The following is a 12,729-nucleotide window of genomic DNA, read 5'->3' on the forward strand; positions in this document are numbered from 1 at the left end:
ACGAATGAGGGAGGATTAGTGGTTATAAATGCATGCTGTTAATTTTAGTTTTTTAATATTGTATATGCTTGAATTATTGGGATCAAACCCTTTCCAAAAAAAAAAAAGCTTGTTACCCGTCCCCAGGAGAACATTTTGGCTCCGCTAGTGACTAATACTAAATGTCATCTGTTTGAAAAATAACTTTATATTGTATACCAAGAAAAGAATTTTCCAAGCCTAAAATAAAATGCACTTGCAACCGTAGTGACCTACCTAACAACGCTAAAAGCACAATTAAGGGGGGGGGGGAGGATGCAGACAAAGGCATTTGTCGGATGACTTTACATCTATGAACTCACGCTTTTCTGCATTGAAAAAGAGGTTCCTTAAAATCCCGAAACACATGTCTGCATTTCTTTTACAAATTTGTTCTGTAAAGGTTATTTGATCTCTGTATTACTATTTTGCTCAAAGGTATTCTCTTATTTCTTTTCCACAAGAATATCCTCATTCATTGCAGCAGAAAAAAAGGGGGGGGGGAATGTAGATGATAAAAAGCCAAACTGGTAGCCCTACGTTCGAGTACTTAACGTCAATCCTTCTTGAAAACGAATTCATCTTGCTCAGTGGATCGGATGTTTGGTAGATGTCTCATTTGTCATTTGTCAAAGACCATTCCGCAGTTTGTCGACGCTCAAGATTTTGGCCCCATTTTTTCCGCTTCTTTCCACACGTGGCAAGTTCGATTATGCAAAATGTGTTATTTTTCGTTGGCTTCGTTTAAATTTAAATTTTTTAATCGATTGCACAGACGATAATTAATTTTAGACAACCAATAAGGAGTAGTTAAATCCAGATTTTGTGAAAATGCAATGATATCGTCAAAGCCCGGAGACAGTCTTGACGACTATGTGCAAAGTCATAGAAATTACCTCGCACTCCAGTGGCGCAGTGAAGGGGGAGGGGGTGAAAACACCCCCCAGACACATTGGTTTTAACATAAATGCAAACTGTAACACAGTAGTTTATACATATGAAAGGGCTGCTTTGATTTAAAGAAAACTATTTTTGACCAAAGACCCCCCCCTGAAGGTATTTTTAGATCACCCCCCCCCCCAGTAGGTATTTTTTATTAAAAAAAATCCCTTCAGAAGATATTTTGGATTTTAAGAAGCCCTCCAGAAGGTTTTCTGGCTGCGCTAGTGTCGCACTCATAATCATTAGACTCGCTTATTAAATTCTAAGTTATCTACAAATTTTCTCATCTTTTTCTTGTCATAATTCTCCTTTTTCTGAAAGAAAATTTTTCTTGTATTTCTGAATGCCATGTTGCATCCTGATGGAATGTTTCATGCTACTAGAAAAGCGGTATATAATTTTTTTTAGCAATGATGAATTGCTATTTATCCTCACTTGACCGTTTTTGACGTTCCTTTGATTTTTCAAATTACCATGATTAATAGAGTAAGTCTAACTCGTTGTTTTATATAGAGAGACTAATTCTCATCTCTCATCGTCATGGTTGCCAAATTGTGTGTGTTCATTTAAAGCTTTATTCAAACCAATTTTTCATATAATTTTTCATATAATCTTTTAAACAAATGTACAGGTGCAAATTGGCCACAATAACCATATTTTTTAATACCGCATCCTAATTACCATTATGGATACGGCTCGTATTATCTAATTTCTTTCCCATTCCATTTGTAGAAACAAGAAACCTAGCGGGTAGGATCCTATCGGATGTTTCTTTTTTCTACAATTTACAGCAGTCCATAAGACACTTGATTGCATTAATCGTTAACTTTTGAAAACATTTTTCAGGTATGTTTGAAGAACTATCGATACCTATTCATATTTTTTAAATATTTATTGAATAATTAATCTGTTTGTCTCCATTTTTCATACTTATGGAATTTGAGACAGATCTGTTTTATAGATCCATATATACTTGAGTATAAGCCGACCTTGAATTTTTTGAGTGAAATGTTGGAAGAGCTTGAACTTTAGTGTGAAAGCCGTTGTAAAATTTGCTACTTTAATTTACTAAATTTTGTGGAGTGAACAAATGCAATGAAATCCCGTTACAGCGAATGCCAGTACAACGAAATATCCGTGTCAATGAAAATTTGCTTTCCCTTGAAGTTTGTTGAACGGGTTTTCATTGTTTTATGTCTGGGTTACGTACCGACTACGCTACTTCGTTACAAAAAAATAAAAATAAAAATGTCAGCAGTGAAGGGCTGAAAAGCTTTTTATTTTAATCCTCCCTTTACAGCTTCCAAATTTTGTCTCCCCCCCCCCACCAGGGGTGAATCCACCTACTGGTTTTAGAGGGGGGCATTATCGGAAAAGCAGGGGTCAAAATGCATTTTTCGTCCTTAAATGAGGGATCTGGGGCGGTTTTTGTTTTGAAATATAAATCCCTAAAATACAATACAATAGCTTTAAGCCATATTTAGTCGCTTTTTGGAGGAGGTGGTCATGAACCACTATGATCCCCCCCCCTCTAGATCCTCGCCTGCCCCTCCCCCCCCCCACCTCAACACACAGGAGTCAAAATTCTTGCCGCTCTGGTTTGTACACTTACATCAGGATCCTAGAAAATAATAAATAGTGACGAAACTGAAAAGACACGTGCCTTTTTCTTTTGCGCATTCAAGTGCTCATGAAACGAGGAATCTACCTTTCCCATTGACTGCGATTCTCGTCCAAATAAACGACTACAATGGAAAGGTATTCTTCCTGAAATTCTCTCCACTGAAGCGTGGTCCTTGGGAAAACATTCCTCGCCTAGTTGCTTCAGATTGTTTCTATACGTTTGCCCAGGTTCTTTCGACAACAAGAGATTTCTCGCATTTTGCTTGTTTCAAGGTAGAACTGCAATAAAATAACGTGTTGTTACGAAATGTTTTCAAGTGTAAAATCAGAATTGATTTATGCTAAGTAGTGAAAGACCGGGTAGAAAATCAGGACAAAATGCAGCCATGGAAAAAAGTATTAGGACACGTTAAACAATGAGTATTATGTATTAAAGCAATGTATTGTGTCCCATCCTTATACACTTCTCTAGCTAAAAATGCCCCACAGATTCTCTGTGGGGTTTAAACCAGGACTTTTTGCTAACCAGTGTAGAAGTAACGCATGGCAATTTGCTTTGTCTTGTTGAAACAAATAATCATCACCTGTGATAAGGGGTGCTTTAAGTTATACATTTTCAGCTAACATATTGTAACGGATTCGGTGCGACTTCCATTTTCTTGAAATGAAGACACAGTTCTTGATAAAAACACAGGAAATTTATTTACACTATGTACAGGAAAGATCTTCAACAACTGCCAAATTATTCATCAGCAATTAAGCAATTATCACACAACACCGTAAACTCAACGTTTACACACGTATTTACTTCCAAATACGAAAACAACACAGCGAAATGCCTCGCTATAAACAGAGCAAAAATCTTCTCAGTTCGAAATATCAAAAATATCAAAACTAACTGTTTATCCGTCGCTAACGGCTTAAATACACCGAAAAGAAATTTCTCAAATATTCCACACGCTTCTGTAAAGTAGTAGACCGTTATCAATGAAAAGAAAGAAAATAGGGGTCGTATACTTTAGCCGAATGAAAAAGGGGTTGTATATTCATTACGGGAAACTATTTACAGGTTACGTTCCTACAATAATTACTATTTACAGAATTTGTAACATTGCCCCCTTCCTAACCAGGAAACATCACGATCAAGGAAATTCAAAAAAAATTCCAAATTGGTGGCATTCGAAAGAGCATTGGAAAACATGTTTATGGCACTGAAACTACGTGCCCTCGTGACCACGTTATCAAAATATGATGTCTTAAAAATTGCCGAAATTTTTAGTAAAGTCGTCAAATTTAGCGAGTTTTGTTCAGAAATGGAAGGTACGGCGCGAATTCAACATCTGCATCTGACAAGACATTTCACTTCCATATTTGGTCACCACCAAAGCGCGTGAGAAATATCGCATTAATTCTTTACTCGGGGTGACTACCATGGCGCGGGATTTCGTGGCACAGATTGCGGCATTAAAATTTTTAGGGGCTTGTGTTCCGGGATATTAACGTGCAACTGTATAGGGGAAAACGCCACAGCCCTAAATATTTGTTTTATTTTATTGTAAAAACAATGGAATTTTTTGTTATTCTTAAGACTGTCTGTTAAAAAACTGATGTTTAAAACTTTAATGCTTCTGCGGGTGAAATATTTCCACTGAAAGAGTTTTTTCGATGATGAAACTGTTTTGAAAAAAAATATGATAACCGTAGAGAAACGGTAAACACACTTTAAAGTCTTTTTTTTTTTGAAAAGTCGTAAATCAAAGTCTTCAACAGTATCTAAATACGAAGAAAACGACATTTTTAAAGATTTCAAACCATGTTCTCAAATTAAAAAAAAAAAAAAAAAACGATTTCTGTCAGTTATTTCCAGTGTGTTTTTCGTTATGTGTATCGTTTTCAAGTTATGTGTAAACCCTCTAACAAGTCAAATAAAAAAAAAAAAACTGTATTGATTTTTATTTTGCTCGTATTTGAATTCCCTTTTAACGTGAAACATAATTGGTAAAAGTGACTTCAGTATTATTAAAAATGACTAAATAACATGCAATATGATGTGCATTTACGTTATAGCGACTTTCAGTTGCAGTGACAGACTTTTTCGAACTACAGGGGTTGTTGCAATGAACGTCGACTATAAAATTTTTGATAAGAATCTGTTATGAAGTAATTTCCGACATCGTTGGTTTTGCTGTGCAAATTTTTTACATTTACTATCCGTTGTTTTCTTTTTTTTAGTTATTATTTTTTTCGATTTTAAATTAAACATTTTCGCTAGCAGTGGTCAGACAATAAAACTTCATGAATGATAATAACTTTTGGAAAAATAAATAAGAGCTGGGATACTACAATCCATGATCATGTTCTTTCAACATCAAAAACTATCCATTTTATTTTCAATATATAAGCTTTAATAAGCATGTTTTTTTTACTTATTCATATTAATTCCGTACATAATTATTAATTACTTACAACACATTTCATTACAAGAGTGCAAACTTAAATTAGTTAAGTAAAACACACTTAAAATGCACTTAAATTCTGAAATGCATTATTATCACGATTACAAAGTTAAATCCTACGTTCAATTTCGTTATAAAGTTGTAGCTCCTCTGGATAAAGCTCACTAGTTTCCATTTCACAGGCTTCGTAGTTACTTTTTAATTTTACCCACACAAGTAAAGGGTTAATTCGAAACATCGTTTACGCGCTTTGCATATGACCAGAAATGGAAATGAGAGTCTTGCTAGACGCAGGCGATGAAATCACGTGGTATTTTCCATTTCTTGCCAAGTCTTTAAATTTGGCGAATTTTCGTAAGATTTCGACAGACTTTGACCCCCCATATCTCAAAAACAAAAGGACGAGGGCACGCAATATTTGGGTCAAATTTTTTTCTAAAGATACTCTTTCGAATGCGACCATTTTTAACTTTTTTCATGATTACTGAACTCGTGATGTTTCCTGGTAAGGACTGCACGTCCCGGGCAGTACAATCCCCAGAAAGGGTGTCGAACTTCTATCATAAGTTTACAAATATTCACATTAATTAATAACTAACAGATACATAGGAAACACAATAATAACAAGAAATATTACTAAACATTAAAAGCAAAAAAATTATCTACAACTTTTATGTTATCAACCATGGTTGTTTACATAATACTCATGAACTATGGCCATAGTATGGGGTTAACCGATCATAATGTACAACCCTAGGTTTTGCATTAGGTGATTTTTGGATCCTCACTACGACGTCATTCAGTCGGTTAAGGACTTTGTAGGGTCCATCCCAATGCGACTGCAATTTGGGTGACAGACCTTTCCGTCGGATGGGATTCCATAACCAAACCTTGTCGCCTTCGTTGAATTCATGTCCAGTAGACCTTGTGTCGTATCGGGTCTTCATCTTCTCCGCCGCGATGTTGATTCGCTCTCGTGCGAAGTTATGAACGTCTTCCAACCGGGCCTGGAGATCCTGGATGTACTCCTCAGGCGATGAAGGCGCATCCGGAGGACGACCGAAGACGAGATCACAAGGTAGCCGAAGCTCTCGTCCGAAGAGCATCTGAGATGGGGCATATCCGGTAGTCTCGTGGACAGCACTGCGGTAGGCCAGCAGGAACAAAGGCAGCTTCTTGTCCCAATCCTGTTGATTTCTGGAGACCATAAGTGAGAGATTATTCAGGATTGTGCGGTTAAATCTCTCCACCATGCCGTCCGATTGTGGGTGTAGTGGTGTTGTCCTAGTTTTTTCAATTCCGAGAATTTGACATAGGCCCTTAAAAACAGCAGAGATGAAATTCCTCCCTTGGTCGGAATGAATCTGCAAAGGTGTTCCATATCTCGAGATCCAATGTTGGACTAGAGTCTCTGCTACGGTGGTAGCTTCTTGATCTGGAATGGGATACGCTTCGGGCCATTTCGTGAAATAGTCGATGGAAACAAGAACGTATTTGTTCCCATCAGCAGTTCTTGGTAGAGGACCCAGGATGTCGATCCCAATTCGTTCGAAAGGAGCTCCAACGTTGTACAGATGTAGCTTCCCTCTGCTTCTCTTCTTCGGTCCTTTACGAGCAGCACAGGCGTCACAAGAATGGCACCACTTCTCCACATCATCCTTCGCCTTGCTCCAGAAGAAGCGCTCCCGAACTTTATTAAGGGTTTTCAAGACACCAAAATGTCCTCCAGTCGCACTACTATGTATTTCTTTCAGAACATCTGAAATCCTTGATCGGGGAAGTAGTAACTGCCACCTAGACGTTTTGCCGTCATCAGATTCCCATTTTCGGTACAGTACGCCGTTCCGTAAATGGAGTGAATTCCATAAAGCCCAGTATCTTTTTGTTGCAGGACTAAAGATGGAAACGTCCTGCCAGCTAGGTCGCCGACTGTCACTTTCCATGAACTCCAAAATTGGTTTTATGTCGGGGTCTTCAAGTTGATCTTTTCGAACTTGGTCGTCACTCCATGGATCAGGTTCTGATGATATTGAAGTCACTGTCACCTGATAGGCGGTAGGGCTAGTCGTTCCATACTGTTTCTCGATTCGGGAACAATAGTGGCAGTTCTCAGGACAGGGTCTCCTTGATAAAGCGTCAGCATTACCGTGAGATAACCCTTTTCGATGCTTGATCTCCATGTCATATTCCTGGAGCCGCTGTATCCATCTGGCTATCTGGCCTTCCGGATTTTTGAAGTTCAAAAGCCAAGTTAATGAGGCATGATCTGTCCGAAGCAGAAATTTTCGGCCGTAGAGGTAATGATGGAAATGTTCTACAGCTTTCACTATGGCCAGTAACTCCTTTCTGGTGACGCAGTAATTTCGCTCCGACTTTGATAAGCATTTGCTCCAGTAAGCGATGACATGTTCATTTCCGTCAATTTCTTGGGATAAAACAGCTCCGATGCCCCCATTGCTCGCATCAGTGTCCAGGATGAAGGGTTTTTCAGGCTGAGGATAGGCGAGGATAGGCGTTGATGTTAAAGCCTCCTTCAGTCGTAGAAATGCATCTTCGCATTCTTTGGACCATTCAAACTTTTGCTTGATCTCCGTCAGCTTATGCAAAGGTCGTGCAATGTTGGAAAAACCCTTCACAAACTTTCTATAGTACGTGCAGAGCCCCAATAAACTTCGCAGCTGATGAATGTTTTCGGGACGACTCCAACTCTTGACCGCAGATACCTTCTCTGGATCGGTTTGCACACCCTCAGAAGAGATGATGTGACCAAGATAGTTCACTTCCCGGCGGAACAAATTACATTTGGGCGGACTTAACTTCAGATTGGCTTCCTTAAGCCTTTGCAGCACCTTCCTAAGATTTGCCAGATGTTCTTCAAAGCTGCGCCCCACGTTGGGCGCCAAATTGTAACGGATTCGGTGCGACTTCCACTTTCTTGAAATGAAGACACAGTTCTTGATAAAAACACAGGAAATTTATTTACACTATGTACAGGAAAGATCTTCAACAACTGCCAAATTATTCATCAGCAATTAAGCAATTATCACACAACACCGTAAACTCAACGTTTACACACGTATTTACTTCCAAATACGAAAACAACACAGCGAAATGCCTCGCTATAAACAGAGCAAAAATCTTCTCAGTTCGAAATATCAATCGAAACTAACTGTTTTATCCGTCGCTAACGGCTTAAATACACCGAAAAGAAATTTCTCAAATATTCCACACGCTTCTGTAAAGTAGTAGACCGTTATCAATGAAAAGAAAGAAAATAGGGGTCGTATACTTTAGCCGAATGAAAAAGGGATTGTATATTCATTACGGGAAACTATTTACAGGTTACGTTCCTACAATAATTACTATTTACAGAATTTGTAACAATATTAACTTATGATTCTGAATTCAAGCGATTTCGGATGGACTTGATTGGTGTTGTTCTATTGGCTGCAAAACCTGCCCACACCATCACAGAACTGCCACCGAACTATCGTGTGGACAAAAAACAAAGCTTTTCTTTTCGCAAGTCATACCAAACCAGTAACGTTGAAAAGCACCTGGACGACCCGTCCGAATTATTCTTTTCCTACATTAGAAGATACGAAATATTTCCGTAGAAATGTGTTTCTTACGAATTGCAATGTATTTTTCTTTTTAAGTTTTTTTAAAAAGAAAGATAAACTGTTTGGAATCTGATTTAGTGCCTTCAATGCATGAATCGACGAAAATATTAAAGAACGGGTTGGTGGACGATTTTATTTCTTGATCAGCACATTTAAATAACACGATTTTTAATTGTTTTTTCGTATGTTGGAGCCAATAGCTAATTGTAATTAAAATTATCTTCGGAATTTGGCAACCATTTCTTGATTTCTCACTTCTTAGTTTCTGACAGAAATATTAATTTCTTTTATCTTTTTGTGATTTTTTTTTCTTTGTCTCTAGAAATATCGGTACAAGGATGAAGACGACATCAACTCCAGCCAACAGTACAAAGACATATCAGAGTTGGACGGGTTTCCCAGAAACATTGTGGACAGAGCAGTCCAAGATCACTTCATGTCTTCCGCTGGTGATTCGCCCAGAAAAGTGAGTCTTATCACTAGTGCTGACTTTTTTTTTTTTTTTTTTTTTTTAATAATAGAAGAAAAAGCAGGCCGACTAGCCTCGGTCCACTCACTATTTTATTTGAATGCATTGGACTGGAATAGTATCGCTTTCAAAAATGATCAAGGGATCAAAATACTTTATTCAAAGTGGAAGTTAAAAAATATCGATGAAAAGCCCAATGTAACGTAAATATTAGCAAACATTTTAAAATCTTATTGTTGTTGTTTCATGCTCCCCCGGTCGTGACTACCGATATCACGGGTGCCACGCCCTGGTCCAGGGCATCCACACCAGGTCCATGATACCATGTCGCAGATTCACAGAAGTATTTACTACTTTTTCAAGTTCATGCTCCCCCTCACTCCACAGCTGCTCCGCAGGGGCGCCAATGCATTCGAGAATATGGTTAGGTGAAGCAGGACGGGGCAAGGGCGTGCACAGGGGCGAGGGGGGAGAGGGAACACCTGTTGGCCCGGCTCGAGCTTGAAGGGGGCCCAATATTTTTAAAACTAGGGATGAAACATAGGAGTAAACAATATAGAGGGGGCCCGAAAAAGTTATTGGTGACGGGTCCCAAAATTTCTGTGCACGCCAATAAGGACGGGAACAAGGGCAAAATGAAAAAGTCTTGACTTTGCCTACGAACTTCATACTTTTGATGCACTACTTTAAAAGCCTTAAAAACAACATTGTGGCGAATTTTGAAGAAAAGAAATTGATGTTCATAAATGTGCTTCTCCTTTTCTCCCAGTTGATTCGATCAAATTTAACTCCATCTAATTTGAAGAAAGATGAATTTCATTTTTATTTTCTTTTTCTCTTCCTTCGTCATTTTACATGCATTTTATTATCTTTTAAGGGGGGGGGGGGTCAGTCTGTTGTGCCTATGCATAAATGAGATATTTTACTGTAAAAAATCAAAAGTAATGAATATTCTTGGAAAAAAAAATGTTTTAAGGAGAAGAAATCGAAAAAATCATAATTTATTAAAGTTCTGGTGTTGGTCAACATCATGCTCCTAACAAATGTTTTACTGTGAATTTTTTTTACGCTTTTATATGTATTTTGTTTACACTAATCTTTTTTTACTGCAACATTCGAAGAAAATGTTACCAAGTTCTTGTTTAGATTGAGTGGTGCTGCCATCTATTGTGCTTGTTCAATATTTAAAAATAATTCTCTAAAAATAAATCTCTCTATTCTGTCTACCGCTGCTTATGAACCTTGTATTGTATCATTTTAAAACAGTAAGAAATGATTTCAGAATCTTTGCAAACTAAGATGATGAAGGTTGGGAAATTTTATACTTAAGTATCGATAAATGTTGAAATTTTCTTTCGCATCCTTATTTTTCATTACCATTGTATCCCGTTGACGTATTTCATTACCCACAACATAATTTTTTCCTCGAGCCACTAGCACAAGCGGTATATAACTTCTGATAAGGGGGAGGGGGGAGTTATGACAGTTCTCTCATGCGCAAAGTGGCAATATGTTTTAAAACCGAGGGGGGGGGGAGGCCATTGATAATTCGAGCAGTTCCTTCTCCAAACTGAAGGCTGCCTAAATTTTGCAATTTACATCATCATTGCATTAGTTTTATATTTTCTTACCTCTTTGTTTTATCTATTTTGTTTCCATAAACAGATTAATTCTGGAATAATTTTTCATTTCTTACTATCTGCTATTTCCTAGACAATAAAAGGCCACACCATTTCGCTGTCAAAATCACACGAATGTCCTCGTAGTAAATAGCCATTTTTTTTCTCTCTCTCAATTACTATTTTTAAGACAATTTTTTCTGCAAATTACCTTCCTGTTTCACATAGAAAAATGTTTTTAGAATTAAAATTAATTGGTGCTTTAACATTATCATTCAGACATTATAATTATCATCAGCATCAGACACATCAACCAGAAATATTCGCAAAATATATTTATTTCTAGCGTTGTCAGTGTCATGATCCTTAACAGATTGAAATTTTGTGCGTGCGATTTTGCATACGATGGAAAATTATCCAGTAAAACACACGCTGCAGAGAAGTGTTTATTATTCTGCATACACGCCAGAGAAGTGTTACTAGTTCATACATTGCAGAGGGTCAAATATCATTCAAGTTACGGCGTTTTATACCCCCTCCCCCCCAGCTCGCGAAAAAAAAAACCCTAACTGCTAATGGTTACACAATTTAATTTTCCCTTGAATTTATACTCTGAACATAACACTTAATTTCATTGCTTTTCTTTTGCACATCATTTAATCATTTAATGTTTTATTTTGGATACAAAAAGGTGCATTAACACTTTTAACTTCTGAACTGCTCAAAAAAAAAAAAAAAAAAAAAAAAAAAAAAAAAAAAAAAAAAAAAAAAAAAAAAAAAATTACTTACCGAACGGACTCTCCATAAATGATGTCACTTTTTTTCAACTTTTTTGGCCCCCTCCACCCTTTTGTCACACGTTACGTAATTTTGGTTAACCTATTTTTATAAAAATGCGCGATATCATTTCTTTTAGCTCCATCCCCTTCTCAAAGCGTGACATCATTTGTAGACAGCACAAAAGAAAGAAAAAAAAAATCTTCCCCTCGTTTTCCTTTGTATCCGTTTCATTAATTTTTGCTTTTCTTTTATTTTGCCTCGTCTGCCGTTTACACAAATTTCTATGTTTTCATCTTGCTTTATGTTCATATGCACTTTTCATTTTCTTATATGAAAAGCTATAAAATTGCTTTTTTTATGATGTAATTGCATGTTCAAAAATCTAATTTCTGTGTCACAGCATAAAACTCAGACTTTTTTCTTGCTTTTTTACTGTTGTATTAAAAATATTTTTCTAATAAGCTTGTCACACCACGCATTCAATGAACACTTCTTCCCGCAGAATGCTCTGTAACATAGATGAAACGCTACCAATTTTTCTTATCACAGCCATCCAACCATGCCATCGGTTATACTCTTGGGCGGGCGTATATAAGTTTTTCCACCCGCGAGCTTTAAAAAATTTATATCTATTTTCACTTAAGCTCTGATACTCTAAAGGTATCAAATATTTGATGCCCCTTCCGCGTCTTAAAAAAATAAATACTTCCATAAAATCGGAAGTGAATATTTTTACGACGCGCGCTTTCTCGTGATTGGCTGATCCAAGCTGCTGTCCTCGATTGATTTCGAAGTTTTAAATTTTTTATACCTTCTCCACCGTCAGGACCTCTCCATGTGAAACGCTGGCGAAAAATTTATCCCGGAATCTGGATCAATGACGGTTTTTTGTGTCTTGAGGTCGTAAAATTGTATAAGACGAAACTTTTGATGGATTTGCTTCATATAGTGTTCTTTAAATTTGTTTCTTTTTTAGGACAACATTATTTACGTGTCGGTATTTGTAATTTATGGCGTTCCACATTTTTTTCATTTTTATTTCTTTAGAGTTTGATTCTTGAATGGATTTCTATTACTTGTTACATGATCCAAAGATTTTAATTCAATTATTGTGGATGAATAAATTTGGTGACTGGTGCGTTTTGCGATCCATGCTCAAGAAGCGTGGCTCCACGACCCAAATAATATTAGATTGTTAA

At 37.1% G+C, this 12,729-nt stretch overlaps 1 protein-coding gene across 2 annotated transcripts in view; it reads left to right on the forward strand.

The window, feature by feature from the left end:
* Window positions 1–12,729, forward strand: part of LOC129227577 (disks large 1 tumor suppressor protein-like) — a 358,608-nt gene that overhangs the window by 85,070 nt on the left and 260,809 nt on the right. For both annotated transcript variants that reach the window (XM_054862160.1, XM_054862161.1), the window contains exon 4: window positions 8,985–9,128. In XM_054862160.1, coding sequence (XP_054718135.1) covers window positions 8,985–9,128 — 144 coding nt within the window. The remainder of the gene's footprint in view (window positions 1–8,984; window positions 9,129–12,729) is intronic.

The sequence above is a fragment of the Uloborus diversus genome, chromosome 8, assembly GCF_026930045.1.
Source record: "Uloborus diversus isolate 005 chromosome 8, Udiv.v.3.1, whole genome shotgun sequence".
NCBI classification, from domain to species: Eukaryota; Metazoa; Arthropoda; class Arachnida; order Araneae; family Uloboridae; genus Uloborus; species Uloborus diversus.